The 18,605-nt window shown below is 48.2% G+C and overlaps 1 protein-coding gene across 5 annotated transcripts in view; it reads right to left on the minus strand.

The window, feature by feature from the left end:
* CRYL1 (crystallin lambda 1) overlaps positions 1–18,605 on the minus strand; it is a 132,159-nt gene that overhangs the window by 21,716 nt on the left and 91,838 nt on the right. For all 5 annotated transcript variants that reach the window (XM_042920640.1, XM_042917532.1, XM_042918202.1 and 2 more), the window contains exons 4-5: positions 11,366–11,527; positions 3,760–3,954 (exon numbers count right to left, since the gene is read on the minus strand). In XM_042920640.1, the coding sequence (XP_042776574.1) occupies positions 3,760–3,954; positions 11,366–11,527 (357 nt within the window). The remainder of the gene's footprint in view (positions 1–3,759; positions 3,955–11,365; positions 11,528–18,605) is intronic.

Raw genomic sequence — 18,605 nt, forward strand, 5'->3', positions numbered from 1 at the left:
TAGAGAGAAAAAGGAAAACTACAAACTAATGTTTCCTCTGAACTTAGATGCAACAAAACATAACCAAACTGACCCCAGCAACGTCTAGAAAGAATTACACACCTAGTGGTATTTATTCTAGGTCTGCAAGGCTGGTCCAACATGGGAAAATCGACCGATGTAACCTACCAGGTCGACAAAATTAGCAAGTGGCGGAACAGCACCCTTCTGCTCCCCTGACATCCACATTAAGGCACCGCCATGGCTAAGTGGAAATGCGAGCCATCCTTCTGGCCAGGTGCCCTGCCTGTCCCACTCTAGCTCACACCCCCACTTGTGGGTAGGACCCCTGGAAATTCACACTTGGATCTGACTTGTGCAGAGCTGTTGACACACAGACAACAAGGAACAGTATTCCTCGACCCGCCCGCTGACGCAGCACCCCGGAAGCCAGGACGGCAGCATCCGGGCCCACGTCTACGCAAGGCGTCCTAGTGCTCTGCAGCCAAGTCACCTTACAGCTCTTGGACCTAAAGCAACCAGCCCTAGCTCTGCCAAATTTCAACTCGCTCTGCGAATGCAGAAGGCACGAGACTGAAGCAGCCATAGTGTCCTTGAATAAGGCGGCCCTGCTCGTCTGCGCTCACTGTGTTCGCTACCAGAAGGCTGGGGCCCCGGCCCACGTGTGAAACCCACTCCCGGGAGAGAACGTCTTTGAAAGAAAAACTCTGCAAGGCCTTTGGATCTTTCGAACTTAAAATGTATAAAAATCTCCAGTTTTCACTGTAACATTTCCCCAATTGATCTGCTTTTTATACCAAATTTGCCCTTAAATGTTTTGAAGTACACTTGGAACACCCTAAAATCTAAATTCAAGTTCAACTGGCTCTGACGTGGTGAGTCAAAGGGGCGTCATTTGGCCCCAGCCCTGACGGGGCCCAGCACACGCGTGCAGATTTGCACAGGTGAAGGTGGGGCTCGGGAGGGGTTTGCTCGCCTTGTCTGCCCCTCAGGATCTTAGGTGGAAACAGACCACAGGCGGCACAGGTTTTCTTTCAAGAAATTCATGTGATCAAGTCAAGACTACTCAGACCACCCCACCTAATGGGCACAAATATTGATCCACTAATCCCAGGAGGAGGCAGGAAAAACGTGCCTTTTGTATGTCTGCTGGGGTGCACCGTTGAGAACCCAGCAGAGGATCCCGTGGCTGCTTATGTGGCCGGGGGGGGAGTTCTCTCACGGCATGGCTCTGACTCCGCTAAGCCCAGAGCCTAAGGAAAGCAGGGCTCCTGCGGGGTGTTCAGAGCCCACGCCCGTGGCTCCTCTGCCCTCAGAAGTAACTACTTCAGGAGTGGACGCACGGCCGGTGTGCTACTGGCACTCCCACGTGTGGGAGGCCGACAAAGTAGCGGTCTCTGGGCGGCAACGGTTAAGAGCAGGTACAACACGGGCGACCCCACCCCCTCGGATGTTCCCTCTGCGAGCCCCTGTCCCACACCTGGACCACTTCACCTGTCACCACAGAGCTCAGGGATGCCCGTCACCCTATTCACAACCTGGAGAGAGGGACCTATAGTTTCTAGACCTCCCTTAATTCTGTCTGCAAATCATCTTTATTTTCTAAAACGGACTGATCTCCTAGACATTCACCAAGGAAAATTCTTGAGGTTCTATTCACACTTTGTCATGTCTGTAGCCTCTTGGCAATTTGTCACAAACTCTATCCTGCTGGATTGTAGCACATGGTGCCTCGTGGAGACTCCAGGTACGTGAGTGCCACTGCAGCCAACAGCAGACACACGCGGGACTCTCCGGCATGAGACCCAAGAGTGAGAACGTTCCTGCAAGTCGGTAACATGATCACGCCCAGTCTGCCATCAGCCGCCAGAGACGGGACAATCTAAAGGAGGGCGGACGAAATGAGGCGGTACAGCGGCCACATTCAGTAACTCCTCCAGCCCTCCCTCCGTGTCTGGCCAGTAAAGGGGAGAACTGGAATCCTCCACGGCTCCTCCAAGGGGAGCGCTGCAACCCTCCACCGGCCTGCCAGACTTGGGAGCTTCCCAACCACCCCCGGTTCTGCTTTGGGGTCAACACAGAGAGGATCCTGTGTGTGTGACTCCCACCTAATTCCTCTGCCCCAGAACCTCCAGGTTTTCCCTTGAGCTGGCTCACACCCTTCTGACTGGAGAAAGCAAGATTCAGCTCAGGGCTTTTCTTTACCCCCTTGGGCCTACGTTACTTTACAAAAAAGGCAAAAACTGCCTTAAAACCTCTCTGTGTTTCACTGTAACACTGAACTTTTCTGGTGGTCTACTGAAGTTTCCAGACAAGAGGAAATAATGTAAAAACAGCTCCGAGGAAGTGCTTTCAGTTCAGTGTGTCTTTAAATATTCTACTACTGATACTCAAAGAACATTCTACAATTATTAGGAAGTTAAAACTACGAACTTAACAGTGAAAATCCCAACAAGGACACAGAATTGCAGCTACTGTGTGGCAACTGGACACAGCAGTCAGGACAGATGATGAATCTAACAGGGACGGGGCAGAATGCAGGAGGGTCACATACATCACGCGCTGGGCAGCTAAAATACAATGCCCACAGGCCGGCCCCCTTGTTCCCGTGTCAGGCTGGGATTGGCGGGCTCCCATAGGAGCTCTGGGCCTATTCCAGGAACAGACAACTCAGCCCAAGCTTCATTCCCCTTGCCTTGTGTACCCGGATAGACCCTCGCTCGCTCCACCATGTTTCTGCAACATGAGTGTGGACAGTGTTGTTCACCCATGTAGAAGCTGAGGAAGCATCAACAAGCAAGTGGATGGAAAACAGACAGTCTGAGCCCAAGACCCCTGGACTCTTCACTGCAAGTCCTGGGGCTGCTCCAAGGTCTATCCTGCCTGGAACCAGGTCCTTCATACAAATGTAGAAGCGAGGTGTAGAGCTTTGTACAAATGTACGCAGCGAGGTGATTTCTAAAATCACACGTAAAATCTTTTGGGGCATCTGTCTTTTGGGGCATCTGGGTGGCTTAGTCGGTTAAGCGTCTGACTTTGACTCAGGCCATAATCTCGCAGTCCGTGAGTTCAAGCCCTGCATCAGGCTCTGTGCTGACAGCTCGGAGCCGGGAGCCTGCTTTGGATTCTGTGTCTCCCTCTCTCTCTGCCCCCTCCCCTGCTCACACTCTGTCTCTCTCTCAAAAATAAACATTAAAAAAATTAAAAATAAATAAATAAAGTCACATGTAAAATCTTTTAATGAAAGGACAGGGTTAAGTGTGTGTGCATAACTTCCTATTTATATTTAAGATAAGCATAGCACTAACAAGTCTAAGGATTACCCATTGTTTCTTCCTCAAGCTCTTGAAATAAACTGGGTTCCTTTAGAGGATACAAGTTTACTCAAAATTTAGTTTTTCCCTCTTGAAAAACTGTAACACTGGGGGAAAACCTGACCCTGTGAGAAAATGCAGTATTGTCACACAGAGATAATTATGTGGTAATGATACGAAAGGGCAGGAAGCAGAGAAGTCTATCATCAGGTGTGAATATCAAATGACTTACTGTAACAGAGGAACCTCTGAAACATACAATGAACTGCCATATTACGTTTTATTTTCCTTGCCTGTTGACTGAACCTGAGAGAAGAGCTTGCCCTCAGTCCCCAGAACAGAACAGGCAGGACTGAGCGCTGACTTTCCCACCCCGCCATGCGGCCCCAGGACGTGCGGCTACCCTTCCCCTCCAACAGCCAGAGGCTGGAAGCGGCCCACGCACCTCCACCAGCCGCCAGGCCTCGCTGATGACGGCATACTGGAGGCGATTCAGGACAAAGCCATCCATCTCCTTCAAGACTCTGACTGGGGACTGTCCGATCTTCCGCATCAGGGCGTGGGTTCTGTCCACCGTCGCAGAGGCCGTCTCTGGGTGTGGGACCAGCTCAACCAATGGCACGTAATATGGTGGATTTACCTTACGAGAGAGACAGGAGGGGAGAAGAGTCAGGAGACAGCCCTGGAGCCGGGGTGCTGTTCTGGCAGACTGCTTGCCTATCCTGAACGGTCAGATGGTACAGATTTCTCTGGGGAAGGGCCACTTTAGATTCAGCATCTGATGACAAGAAACTTGAAGTATAAAGCAGTCCACAAAGGAGGGAAAGAAAAAACCTGAGCACAAAAATCTGTGTGTTTCATTTATTGAAAAATCGTAACTAGCATATGAGGTTGAAATTTGGAGGTGCAGATGACCATCCTATACTTTCAGGGCTAATCTCCAGACCCCTGGCCTCCCCCAGCATTTCTCAGCTACCCGCTGTCTAGACTTCATGGGCTTTCGCCCAGCCCCAGCCCTCCTCCAGACCCACCTTCCAAAACCCTCACTGCGGGGTCTTGCTATTCACTGTGTCAGGGTTAAAAATTGAGAGCATCTTCCCAAAACTTGGTATTTCCTTAACGTGTCCATGTTGAGCCCCAAACGTGTCCCGCCAATCAAATCTCACCTACACAGAGGTCACGCAGCATCAGAACACTACCGCAGCCTTGACGTCGTGACACGGCCTAAGGTGGGTCCACGATGGAATGGTGGAAGGGCTGGTCCACGATGAGTGGGCCCAGATGGAAATGCCTGCCTAGCCCAGCATTTACACTTTGTGCTCTGGGTTTCTTGGTTTATTTTTTTATTTTTGTCTTTTGTTTGTTTCTTCGTTTGAGAAACTGTTCTTGAAGAGTCCCAAAGAGGATTATCCTCGGTCCAAAGAAAAGGCTGCTTCGTAGAACCAGATTAACCTCACCATTAAAAGCCAAATGCACTGCAGTAAACTGTATGCCAAATACTTTTAAGTAATTTTTCCCCAATATATAGAGGAAAATTGATAGAATCTTACAGTCACTAAATAACTACAAGAAGCATCTTTTTTTTTTCTTTTTTAAAGTAGGCTCCATACCCAAGATCAAGACCTGAGCTGAGATCAAGAGTCAGATGCTTAACTGACTGAGCCACCAGGAAGTCCAAGAAGCATCCATTTTTTTTTTTTTTTAATTTTTTTTTTCAACGTTTTTTATTTATTTTTGGGACAGAGAGAGACAGAGCATGAACGGGGGAGGGGCAGAGAGAGAGGGAGACACAGAATCGGAAACAGGCTCCAGGCTCCGAGCCATCAGCCCAGAGCCTGACGCGGGGCTCGAACTCACGGACCGCGAGATCGTGACCTGGCTGAAGTCGGACACTTAACCGACTGCGCCACCCAGGCGCCCCGCATCCATTTTAAAATGACTTCTATAGGGGCGCCTGGGTGGCTCAGTGGGTTGAGCATCCGACTTCGGCTCAGGTCATGATCTCACGGTCCGTGAGTTCGAGCCCCGCGTCGGGCTCTGTGCTGACAGCTCGGAGCCTGGAGCCTGCTTCCGATTATGTGTCTCCCTCTCTCTCTGACCCTCCCCCATTCATGCTCTGTCTCTCTCTGTCTCAAAAATAAATAAACGTTAAAAAAAAAAATTAAAAAAAAATAAATAAATAAATAAAATGACTTCTACAGGGGTGCCTGGGTGGCTCAGTCGGTTAAGCATCCCAACTTTGGCTCAGGTCATGATCTCACGGTTCATGAGTTCAAGCCCCATGTTGGGCTCTGTGCTGACCGCTCAGAGCCTGGAGCCTGCTTCTGATTCTGTGTCTCCCTCTCTCTCTGCCCCTCCCCTGCTCACACTGTTTCTGTGTGTGTGTGTCTCAAATAAACCTTCTTTAAAAATTTAAAAATACATACATACATACATACAATGACTTCTACAGAAAAGGGAAAGAAAACCTTCCTTCTCCTAGGACTCTGCTTAGGAGGGGCCTCTGGTCCACAAACAGCTTAGCTTCGGAGGTTCCCTGTGCTCTCGGCCTGCCCTGGTCACGCTCAGCCCTCTTAGAAAGCAAAAGAGGACGGCATCTGTTTTCAGATAAATAAATTATAAATCAGTGCCTCAACTGAATCACTTGTCTCCTGCCTATGATCATCGAGCTCATAAAAATGTCTAACCTCTGGCCTTTTCGAAGATCAGAATTATAAGAACTGGAAGCCTGTCTACTTAGATGGATTTTATCTTCCTGTAAGACGAAGACCGTCTTTGGGGCTTGGGGTCTTTCAATGCCGCAAGCCTCACGGGCGGCACAATCCCAGACCGAGACACCGGCTACAGAGGATCTGCACGTACAACGTGCTCCCCGGCCCGCGTCCTCCCTAAGTGGCGGTTCTCCCGGCTGCCACCGCTGGCCTCCCTCTGTGCCCACTCCCAGGTTCTGGGCAGAGCTGGGTGGCTCCCAGGGCGTCTCCCCCACCCCAAACCCCGAGATCTCACTTGGAGCTCGCCCCCCATTCCAGGCTGTATCTGTAATTGTGCACCAGACACACTCCTAGGACACCTAACGAGCAGACACTCGACCTGTCACGAATCAAACTCCCGTCCCTCCCGCCCCCACACAGGGTCCTCTTCCTGGCGCCCCATCTTGGCGAGAACACCATCACCCCAACACCCAACGCCCAAGTCAGCACCGTGAGAAGTATCCTCAGTGCCTGCCTCTCCCTGGCCCGCCCCACTTCCCTTCGGTGATCCTGTCAGTTCTATTCACGTCTCCGGAAAAACCCATTCCTGCCACCGCACACGCACACTTGGCTCCGGCCGTCGCCTCCCGCTCAGATGCCGGCACTCTCCTCCCTGGCCTCTCTCTCCAGGCCCACCCTCTCGCCACCGCCAGGGTGAGCCTTTGTCAGGCAGGGCCCTGTCAGATCCAGAGGCAGAAGGGAGAACGAGGCTGCCGGGCCGGAGAGCTGCTGCTCCCTGGGGGCGGAGTTTCAGCTTCCCAAGAAAGACTTCTGCGGATGGAGTTCTGTGCGAGGGCTGCATGGCCGTGTGAACGTGCTCACTGCCGCTGAACTGTACACAGTTTCAAGCCTTACACGTGTTTCATCACAATTAACGTTTTTTTAAAACTTAAAAACAGGATGCCGACTGCACCACCCCCAGCTCAAAGCCCTGCAGGACCCTGATTCCCCAGCACCCGCGGAAACCCAGCTGCACGGTCCAGCTCTTCGTGCTTCCTGAAACAGGCCGCGTTCACGCTTTGTGTCCACGCGCTCGAGCCAGGCAGCTGCTGGGAGAGGACCTCCCGGGGTCTGAGGGCCCGCAGGGGGTGGTTCTTGCCACGGCACCTCAGTCCTGTGACAGGGACACTGATGCCAACTGCAGGCTGGGAGAGGGACGGGACAATCAGGTGGAGAGATGAGAGGAGGGAGGAGGGAGGAGGGACGGGAGGGGCCACGGAAATAAGCAAAGAAGCGACTCTCTCAAAAGGAAAGGAACGGCTGTGTTCCCCGGAACGCCTGGGCCTTCCGGGATCGGGGTCTGTGAGTTAGACTGAGAATCACGCCTTGAAGAAATGGGAAAAACAAAACAAACGAGGGGAAAAGGAGGCAGTGTCTCTAAAGGTTACAGGAGCCGGTCCACGGGCTCTCCAGAGCGGGCAGCGCTGTGCCGGAGGCGTGACGGAGGGCCTGGCCGGTGAGGCTCTTGGAGAGCTCAGGTGGGGCCGGGCGGTACGAGGGGGGCATTCTCCATTCACCTCGTGAAAAGCCTGCCCAGAACCTGGACCAGAGCCCGGGAGGCATGTGATCGCGGAGATAGCACAGCGCGCCCAGCACAGAGGCTTCGTTTATTTTCTCTGCAGCAGATGAAACAGAGTTAAACTCGGAGGAAAGGCAGCCGGCCCCTTCTCCCAGAAGACAGCCGCGGCGATCTGCAATTCATTGGCACAGCTCCGCGGAGGGGGCACTCCCGACCAGGCGAACTCCTCTTCTTTACAAGAGGAGTGGAAGTAAAAATGAAGGAGCGGCTTGCTTACAGCAGGCCGAGAGGCCTAATCCCCCACCATGTTGATAATTTTCAGAGTAAAGTCCTTTCACGAGTGACAGCCCATCCCACCCCACCTTCCTGAACCCTCCACAGACAGAGGGGGGAAGGCTGCCCCTCTGACGGGCAGCAGCTGACAATCTGAAACGGGCACCGCCTACACACGCACACACATACGCTCTCCAGAAACAGCAAGCTCCGGGACGGACGTTCAAATTACCACCAACACGAGGGCAAGTGGTTCCGGGGTCAGGCGGGAGAGTGAGTAACAAAGGTGGCAAGCGTAGGCAAGGTGCTCAGATGGGAACATTCTGGGCACCTTATGTGAGCAGTGCCCGGTTTAATTCCAGGCTGTGTTATAGCTCCGTGGCTGACAAGTAACCAACGTGGGAGATGAGTAGACGAGTGTTCAGGACCTGTCTCCACTCCACACTGGAATCCCTGAACCATGTGCGTGCTTCCCAGGCAGCCTCATCCACAGAGCATCCATAAGAGGGGAGCCAGGAGCATCCGATGGGCTAAAGCAGCCCCCACCAGCTCCATGGGACCACCACGTCCCCAACTGAAGTAAGGCTGTAAAGTGTGGCTGAAACCGTTTTGACTGATTGCTAACATAGATCCAGGCACCAAGAGAGACTGCGACCAAACTCAACTTTGAGATCATCATCAGCGAACGTCTCCCAGCCACCAGATGCCCATTCCTGAGCCCCTCTACACTCCCTCAGGGAGATGAGGCAGACAAGGAAACGCAACATAAGAAACATTTGAGAGGGAGAATGTCAGGGACACATTAACACCCCTCTTCCTGAGCCCATCGCCTCCTGGCTCTAGTCTATGAAGCCCACCTGAAAATCCCAAACTACCTGTGTGCTGAGAGAACACGCCCACCCCGTAGTGACCTCCGCTCACCCCCCAGTGCTCAGATGACCCAGAGCTCCTCCCCACCCCCCACCCCCACCCCCAGCGAGACAACATGTGTTTGCCCAAAAGACAACACGTGATGTCAAAACTCGCTGGCTGCCGGCTCTTCTATGGAGGGCTGGAGGCGGCAATCTTTCGCAACTGCTGACTATCCACTCTCGCCACAGCCTTTCAGAGGCACGAAGAAGGGGCTTCCTTTTCCTTTGTCCTATTTCCTGTCTGGGCAAAGAACTGTGGGTGCCTGGGGCAGGATGCTGAGGCGGTGGCGTGCGAGCCGATGCTCCGGGCCGAAGGGAAACAAGCTCCTCAGAGACCATAAATGGTTCTGGAATATTTGGGACTGCCCGTCCAGGTTGGGTTGAATTGTTCAGCACGCCTTTTCCCCACCTGAGCTCAGTGGAATCATCTGGGCAGGAGATCGGTGGGCAACATCAGCGCAGGAGAAAGAAAGGATAAAATTCCAAAGACAGCCGGCTTGGGTGATCGCATTTGCTTAAATTAATGTTGGCTTAGGTATAAAATGATTTCCAAAAGTAAGAAGAGATTGATTTGTGAAATAAGGTCTGGACTTACTTTGGTTATGCTATTTGACCTTGATTAAAGAAGTAAAAGCGAGCAATCCTCAAATGGTATGAGAAATATCATTACTCAACAGTGAGCGGCTGAACTACTAGTCAGAGGTACTTGTTAGGTGTGACAGGAATGTGAAGGAGGTGTGGTCTCAGCCACCAGGTAGTTCAAAATTAAGAGACGTGGGTCAAAGTCTTGACAAAGGACTTAGGAGGCATTTTCTAAACAATCTGACTTAGCCGTTTTTCCTTTTTTTCCCACCTGACTTAGAAGTACAATTACTGGCTAGAAGTTGGAAGTTTCCAAGCAAGATTAACGACCTAATCAACAGTTTACAGTTTCTAGGAGTCCTTTTTACGGACATGTAAATGTCATAAAAGCAAAGACATGTCATGTTTCGTGGCACTTGGTAACTGGATGCTTCAACTAAGGTCCCTCTTGGTGCTAATTTCCCGTATCTGAGTGGTAGCTAAACATGACTGGTTTTCTTCTATATTCTGTGGGTCTGAGTCTCCATATTTTACGACCACTCTCCACTTTCCCTTGTACTTCAGCAGGAGGATATCCGGACATCCAGAACCGTACAGTCATGTGAATGGTGGTCCAAGCCGTCCCCCCTGTCAGCACGCAGAACCCAGGAGGCATCTCCTGGGAAAAAGGCATCTGCCCTTCTTCCTCACCTCCCTGAGCAAGCCCCTTAGCCTCCCCACCCCCACACCCTAAGCTACTCTTTCTCAGCAGGAGGACTTTCCCTGCTCTCAGTCTAGGACCCTCAGCCTCACCACGGCCCTGGTGGCTCATACTAGGAATCCTGCCCCAGTTCTGTGGAGTAGCTGTCCCCCTCTCTGAGCCATCTTCAATATAGAAGGAACCTTCTGATCACCCTCCAAAGGCAGCACTTCCACCACATCGCAGGGTTGCCCTGTGTCTAAACCAGTCCCATTTCTTCGGAGTAACGCTCATGATTTTGTATAACCCAACCATTCCCAAGCCTTCTGGCTCTTTCCTCCTGCTCCCCAAGTACGTGAGGTGCGTGTGTCTTTCCGATCAGGCTGGCCTCCTCACAGTTCTGCATGCCCCGTGCTTGCTCTTGGCCAAGGGTCTCTGTTTATCTTCTTTCCCACCCTCGCACTCTCTCCTCCCTGGTCAGCCCAGATCCTGCCCAGCCTGGCCCTGGCTCCTCCACACAGCCCTTCCCCAGCCTTCACCTCTGATGGCCTGCTGGTGCTGAGGGTGTGGCCATCGTCATCTACTATCACATTTATTATGGCTGGAGCTAAGTTAGCTTTTCTGTCCTAACAAGCTGTCCCCAGTTTCCCAAGGTCACACTGAGCTCACAGCTGTTACTCAACCTTGGATCTCCTGATTCTCCTTTCCTCACATTAATACATTAATCTCAAAAAGACTTGCTGAGTGCTTGCACGACAACTTGTACTCACTGTCCAACAGGCCTCATCATGCCCCCCCACTGTGTAAGTCTGCCCAGTTAATTACAACAGAGGGGTGCAAGGGAACACAAAAAAGGGGTAGGAGGCTTAAAGTCAACCTACTGAACCAGAATCTCAGGAGCAGGACCAAGAATTTGCATTTTAGTAAAACTGATCCTACTCCGAATTGTGTTGAGGAAACCACACGGCGCAGTAAAATGGCTACAAAATCCTACTAAAAATGACTCCCTGACAGTAGGATTATTTGGTTAGTACTCTCTCTCTTCAGCTAGACAGTGAGTTACGTAGGTGAGGGAGACAGCGTGGATTCTATCCCATCGTGCGTCAGGTACACAGATACAATTCAAGACATTTTTGGATAAAATTCTCTTTAAAACTGCCGGGATTGCACAACTCTTCTAAATACGCTGAATCACATTAAATTATCCAGCTTTAATTGTGTGGCATGCGAATTACACCTCAATAAAGCAGCTACAAAATACTAGCGGATTAGCCAAGGCGTACCGCCCCGGAAAACCGGAATGAGAGGCCACCGTGCTGGCGGGTAGAGGCACTCACAGGATGGGCCACGAGGCACTGCTGCACGTGTGCGAGGCCAGCAAACAACTGGGAAGGCAGGAGGCAAGAGGTGGAGCTGCTTAAGACAACTTGGTCATCGATGATTTGATCTAACTGAGCAAAAATCTTCTTCTTCAGCTCCAGGTTTTCTGGAACACATTCCTGAAAAGAACATATTCAAATTACTATGGATGATACTGCACTCAGGCCTCAAGCAAAGCAGCTCGTGTCTGATTCATTCCTAAAAAAAAAAAAAAATCAATGAACCAATTAGAAAACTACCAGCAATATTTAAGAGCAAACCAAAAAGCCGCTGAAGAACATGGCAAGTCTCCGGAAACTGGGGGGCGTGTATGTGGGAGCTGAACTTTCTAGCTTTGCATAGGCCTGAAAACTCGCAGGATAAAAAAGTCTGCCGAGCACATGGGGGTTGACTCCACGACAGAACACAGAACAGCACCTCCAGAGAGGCGCTACAAACATCCACAGCAGTCATCACCACTTATTTCCCCCATCTGTTCTGACCATCAGAGCAACTTATCTTCAAGGAAAAATCTTATCTTCGTGAAACGAACAAACACGTTACATCCATAATTCCCGAAGAGCTTCTTGAGAATTCATTTCTAATTGGAAATCCTTTTGAAAAGGACCTTTGTTTCTACAAATCTAAAATTACTTTAATGGGGTGTGGGAGGAGGACAGAGGAGCAAATTTGGATTAAGTACTGCAGATAACACCACTCTGAAATCCTAATCGTGCACAGAGCCGGGTGGAGTGAGAGGGCATTCTCAAACAGCCAAGCGTGGGGCCACAGGGGAGGCCTGTTCCTGGGAACACGGCGGATACCGCCCTGCTGCAGATGGAAGCGGAAGGGGAGAGGACACTCGGGCTGCTCCAACCCCTTCCCTCCTGCCACCGACTCCTCTGGGAAATCACACAGCGGTCGCTCCTGCCCAAGACGGGTCCCAGCTTACCCGGAGGCCATAGGCCCGGCAGGGGAGGCATCAAGAACTCCCAAGGTTCCCTGGAGAATTTATAGGACAATGGCCTCAGTATGGTCCGGTAACCATCAGCATCAGAATAAACTGGGTGCTTGTTAAAAATGCAAATTCTCAGGCCCTCGTGAGGGTAGGGTCCTGATATTTGCATTTTAATCAAACATTCTGATGATTTTTGTTCCTGCTGAAGTCTGAGACCCACTACTCGGGGTGTAGGTCTTCTGTACTCTCAGTGTGGCACGCTACCAAACACACCCTCAAGACTCTCCAGTCCGATGTCAGAGTTCTGTCCTCCCCTCCTCCCCGAGCTATGCAGGGACCCACCAAGGATGCCCTGATTAGTGTAGCGGCATCGTGGCAGCAGAAACGGTATAAACACCAGCAGACGACCAGAGGTGCGTGAAGGCAAACGTGCAATGCTGAAGGGCCACTGGTAATTATATGAGAATCACCCCTCAAAAATAAAGGTTTTCAGGTTTGATTTAATAATATTGAATCATTAATCATGAAATCTAATAGTATATTGAAATCAGCTGTGTAAATATTATGACCCGAATTCTGTTTCTGTAATCATCTACAAAGTTTAAAAAGTTTTACTCTGAGGGTAGGGAGTCAACATTGTGTTTGTTTATACTTTTAAAAAATATAATCAAACCATGTGAAATTTTTATTAAGAACAAAAGGTCATATAAGCGCCACATCTCAAAGACAAGGGAAAAAAATGGAGTCATTTAAGAACTGTAAAGCCCATTGTATTAAATCCCCTTATCACAAAGGGGAAAAAAGCTACAGTAGCTGGCTGGTTGTATTGAGTAATTCCTGGATCAGTTAAGTCTGCAAGTTGGGTTAAGTTTAAATGGAGCCTTGTAGTAAAGCCAGAGACTAAGAATGATGCAGATACTGTTTAAGCTAATAAAAGAGTCCTTGTGAACAGCCTTATTGTGAGTCTGTCACACAGATTCGCCCCTGAAATGCTATGCCTTCTTCAGATCGTCTGATTATCAAAGAGGCAAGAAAACTTGAACCAGAGGAAACCCAAACCTGCTACAATTATGTAAGGGTTTTTAACGGCACATTTGCTTGAAGTTTTGTTGTTGTCGATGAGGATAGCAACAACTGTGTTCAATTTGCTGGGCCAGGGTTACACTGCCTCTGTCCATGTCAAGCCTTGAGTTCATTTCCTTGCTATTCATTGGGGAGCCGATACTCCTTGCCTGAGAAAGAGTATGAAACGCTATTAATCAGGATTAATCATCACTTGTGGTTGACTGCAAAGCTAAGAGAGGCAACGGTCATTCTCTTTGCCCTAAAGGGGCTGGGAGGAAGGGCAGAGAAAAGTCCCAAACAATGAGACAACTGAGAACCCAGCTGCAACGCTGCCTCACTCTCTCTAAACTATAGCAATGTGACCAGGTGAGAATCCAGCCTTGCCTTCTGAACTCAGTGGTGTTTTTCAGGGGTGCTTTCTAGAGAAAATGGGAAGTGTTAGCAAACATTCTATCACTATTCAAAGTAATGAGCTTGACTTTGCTTAATTACACTCTGACAGCATTTTGGAAGCAATGATTATTATGTTTGTGTTTTGTTTGTTTTGAAGCGGGAGGGAGACACAACACATAATAAATGATATTCTCACGCACAACACATAATAAATGATATTGTCGCACAACCACCACTATGCTCAGGTTTCAACAAACAAAACAAAACTCTGGGGACAAGTAAAGAGAGCACAGTGTAACTTCCCAAGAATCACAACCTTTCCTGGTACATCAGAAGTTTACTCATCTCAGGAAGTATCAAATAGTTAAAAAGTGAGGTTAAGTTTAAACACTCCTTTTTCCCTTGTCTTCTTGAAAGCAAGAAACTGAATGTTGGTATTATTATAGGCATAACTTTTAATTCTCTCTAACTTACTTATATTTTAAATTTTTTTTTTTAACGTTTATTTATTTTTGAGACAGAGAGAGACAGAGCATGAACGGGGGAGAGTCAGAGAGAGGGAGACACAGAATCTGAAACAGGCTCCAGGCTCTGAGCTGTCAGCACAGAGCCCGATGCGGGGCTTGAACTCACTGACCGCGAGATCATGACCTGAGCCGAAGTCGGCCGCTTAACCGACTGAGCCACCCAGGCGCCCCATAACTTACTTATATTTTAAAGGACAAATCATGTATAGACTTTGGTGTTTTGTGATTAGTCAGAGTTACCTGTGACAGCATTCAACTCATTAGGAATGTTCTAGAAAGGCAACACGGCCATGGCAAGTCAGAGCATTGGATAATTCCCAGGCAAAGGGAGTCCTACCTAGGAACTCACTTCCGAAGTTTACTCACTCGCTGTGCAACAATACACATCTTCCAAAACAAATATTTTCATGGGGAAAATGAAATTTCATTAATTTTTTTAAAAAAATCAGTTCAGGCATTTTAGATAGGCGTCCTGTTGCTAGAAAATCTACATTTGTTAATGCAAAACATTTGGAAGCAATCTTCAATGTGCCTTCCAGAAAGAGAGCAAAACTAGATTAGAAGACTTTAGTACTCAAAATATTTTACATGCAAAGAAGTCCTCTTAGCCAATTGTAGGGGAAGGACATGGCAAGAAAAAGGTGAGCTAAAACCTCACTTCAATCATGGCAGAAGGAAATTCTCTCTCAAACTAAAGATGGAAGTGATCCACATTATAAAATCTGTTAGCACTAATTGTATCTTGTCAAGTTTTATTGCCACAGGCCATAAACTGCACTAAGCCCGAACCAGAGGCTCGTTTTTTTCCTTGAAATAAAAATAAAAAACATTTTTAAAGCATATTACAAATACTAAACAGAGTTCCATGATAATCTGGAACAAATTGTATCCACTCTAGAGAGACCTTTCCAAAGTAAAAACCAGTGTAGGCCACAGATTTAGGAACATTACTTCCTGGGGATTAGGTGTTAAGGTTACCTGCATTGTTTGCTTTACATCTGTTTTTTTTTAACGTTTATTTATTTTTGAGACAGAGAGAGACAGAGCATGAACGGGGGAGGGTCAGAGAGAGGGAGACACAGAATCTGAAACAGGCTCCAGGCTCTGAGCTGTCAGCACAGAGCCCGACGCGGGGCTCGAACTCACAGAGTGAGAGATCATGACCTGAGCCGAAGTCGGACGCTTAACCAACTGAGCCACCCAGGCACCCCTACATCTGTTTATTTTTGAGAGACAGAGAGTGAGAGACAGACTGCAAGCAGGGGAGGGGCAGAGAGAGAGGAGACACAGAACGGGAAGCAGGCTCCAGGCTCCGAGCTGTCGGCACAGAGCCCGACCCGGGGCTCAAACCCACGAGACGTGAGATCATGACCTGAGCCCAAGTCAGAAGCTTTCCCCACTGAGCCACCCAGGCACTCCTGTTGTTTGCTTTAAACAGCAGCCCTTTCTACGGGTAACCACAGGGGACGGAGAAGAGGCTGAAATGGCACCTGCACCACTTGCTGTCCCGATGATGAGTCTATTCCCACCCTCATTCCAAGGTTATTTCTGGGACCTTTTATGAAATCATTTATTTAGAATTGGGTTAGAATGCCTGCCAGGAAAAAATTACAATTAAAATTATTTTTTTTAAGCCTGCAATTAGCAGACAGTGCATTTCTAATAGTTCTCATGAGGAAGACTTGGGATTTTTAATACAAAGTGCTGGGAAGAGCATGAAACACAAAACTGGAGAAGGATTAAAGCAAGGCATGGGCATGAATTTTTAAGACAAATAAAAAACAAGTAAGTGATATGAAGGCTATCACATCAATCACTGAGACCATTTGTTACCAGGGAGGACTGTGTTTGAATTCCAGGTGACAAATTCGAGAAGACTACGTGTATTACCTTTTTACATGACTTTCTTTTTGCCTCTGTGTCAGACGCATGTGTAAGCATTTCCACCAGTGATCTCTCTTTATAAAGCAGCACTTCTCAAAGCAGCCGAGGACAGGGAGAGGTCTATTTGTGAGGTTTGGGGGCAGGGGGGAAACACAGAAATTTAAACACAATGCTTTTGCTAATAATAATTGGACTATGTATTTTTAGCCCAAACCCTTTGTTATCGCAATGAGTGAAACAACAAATTGCACTCAACATATTTTGTTGGATGACAACCATTGTTTTATGAAAACATTCTTATTTTTGAAAACTCAGGTTTTATAGTACCATAAACTAGTTTCATTTGCAACCACGTATATGTTTGACTATAAAATAATTTTATAGTACTCTCAACGGGAACAGCATCATCAAGGCAACAGCTATCCATATATTTTGACTCCATCTGTCCAGAGGATAAACCAAAAAGTCAAAATTTGTAGGTGTAATTAAAACAGTTCTTATTTATCCTTCAAATCTTTTTTAATAAAAGAAAGCCCAAAATATTAACAAGCCAAGCATCCAATTTAAGAAGCCGAAATAGAACACAATAAATCCAAAGAAAAATTAAAAGATAATAGCAGAACATAGCAGAAACCAATAAAATAGAATATAAGGCAAATATAGAGAATGAATACCACCATTAGGTCTTTAAAAAGACTGCTAGCATTGGGGAGCCTGCGTGGCTCAGTTGGTTGAGCATCTGACTTCAGCTCAGGTCACGATCTCATGGTTCGTGGGTTCAAACCCTATGTCGGGCTCTCTGCTGTCAGCGTGGAGCCTGCTTCGGATCCTCTGTCCCCCCTTCTCTTTCTGTCCCTCCCCCACTTGTGCTCTCTCAAAAATCAATAAACATTAAAAAAAGAAAAATATTAAAAGAAAAGGAAATGGCTACATTTAAACAAACATCAATACTGTAAAACAGAATTGAAAGCAAAAAAGCAAGAGTTTTTTTCAGTTTATTGCTGTATTCCCAGCTCCAAGAACAATGTGTGACAAATAGCAGGTATTCAGGAAACATTTGTTGAACTGATAAATTAACTAACGAAAACTTCTGTGACATAGTAGTCAATTTCATACAATGCCTCCCCAAGCTCACTGAGTACATATATTATCATTACATTATTTTAGAGGAAATGTCTAAAGGCTGAAGGAACAAACATCAGGTACCTCCCTGCCTTCTGGCAGCCGATGTGGCAATCCTAGACATTTCTGGACCTACACGTTCAAAACAGACGCCTATCTGCCATGGACTAAAACCCTGTCCTCTTTTACTAAGCACTTTTTCTGACTGAGGAAAATACTCCATTGAAAGTCCGGGCAGTGTTTCCCTGTCCTTCTTCCCCAACTTCTGCAACAGCATGAAGCCCTGAGGGTGAACGGCTCTGTCTCCTTTCAGTATAACATGTGATGGATGGACTCTCAGCTACTGCAACGCGTTGCATGTTGCATAAGCGGATGCTGCTGCTGCTGATGCCCCGCCCGTTACTCAGCTATGAGTCATGTTGCTAATCCCACGGATAGTACTCCATGGTAAAAACAACCTCCAGTATTTTCTTAATTTTTCGTTGTTGTTTTTTTAATTTGAGAGAGAGAGCACAAGCAGGGAAGAGGGGCAGAGGAAGAGGGGCGGGGAGAACGAGAGCGAGTGAAAGCGAGAGAGGAGAGAGAGAGAATCTTAAGCAGGCTCCACGCTTAGCACAGAGTCCGATGTGGGGCTCGATCCCCTTAGCCTGGGATCACGACCTGAGCCGAAATCAAGAGTTGGACGCTCAACCAACTGAGCCACCCAGACACCCCTCTAGAATTTTTTTTAGTAGAAAAAATTCTGTCACCGGTATCTAGTGCAATGACTCCCATTTAATTTACAGTATAAATCTTAACATTATGCCACATCCCACAGAAGCTCCTCTTGGTATAGGTATTGTGTACTGGTCTTCTGGAATCTTGAAGAAGGCTATTACACAAAGTGGATCAATTGAGGGAACCTTGAGAAGATGGAAGTCGAACACTGGCTGACAAGTTACTAAATGTTGGCATTAACATCTGAATTAAAAGACATTTCTGACGAGGAACTAGTTTATGCAAGGAACTTTCCCACTCAGAATAAGATATAGTCCCTGCTTTTCAAGAAGCACATGTTTTAAGAAGCAGATAAGAAGACAGACACCCACGGGGCACCTGGGTGGCTCAGCCAGCGGTGACTCTTGGTTTCAGCTCAGGTCACGATCTCACAGTTTCATGGGTTCTAGCCCCATGTCGGGCTCCACTCTGACGGCACCGCTGAGACTGCTTGGGATTCTTTCTCTCCACCTCTGTCTGTGTCCCTCCCCCACTCGCGCTGTCTTGGTCTCT

This window comes from Panthera leo, chromosome A1, assembly GCF_018350215.1.
Source record: "Panthera leo isolate Ple1 chromosome A1, P.leo_Ple1_pat1.1, whole genome shotgun sequence".
In the NCBI taxonomy this organism is placed as follows: Eukaryota; Metazoa; Chordata; class Mammalia; order Carnivora; family Felidae; genus Panthera; species Panthera leo.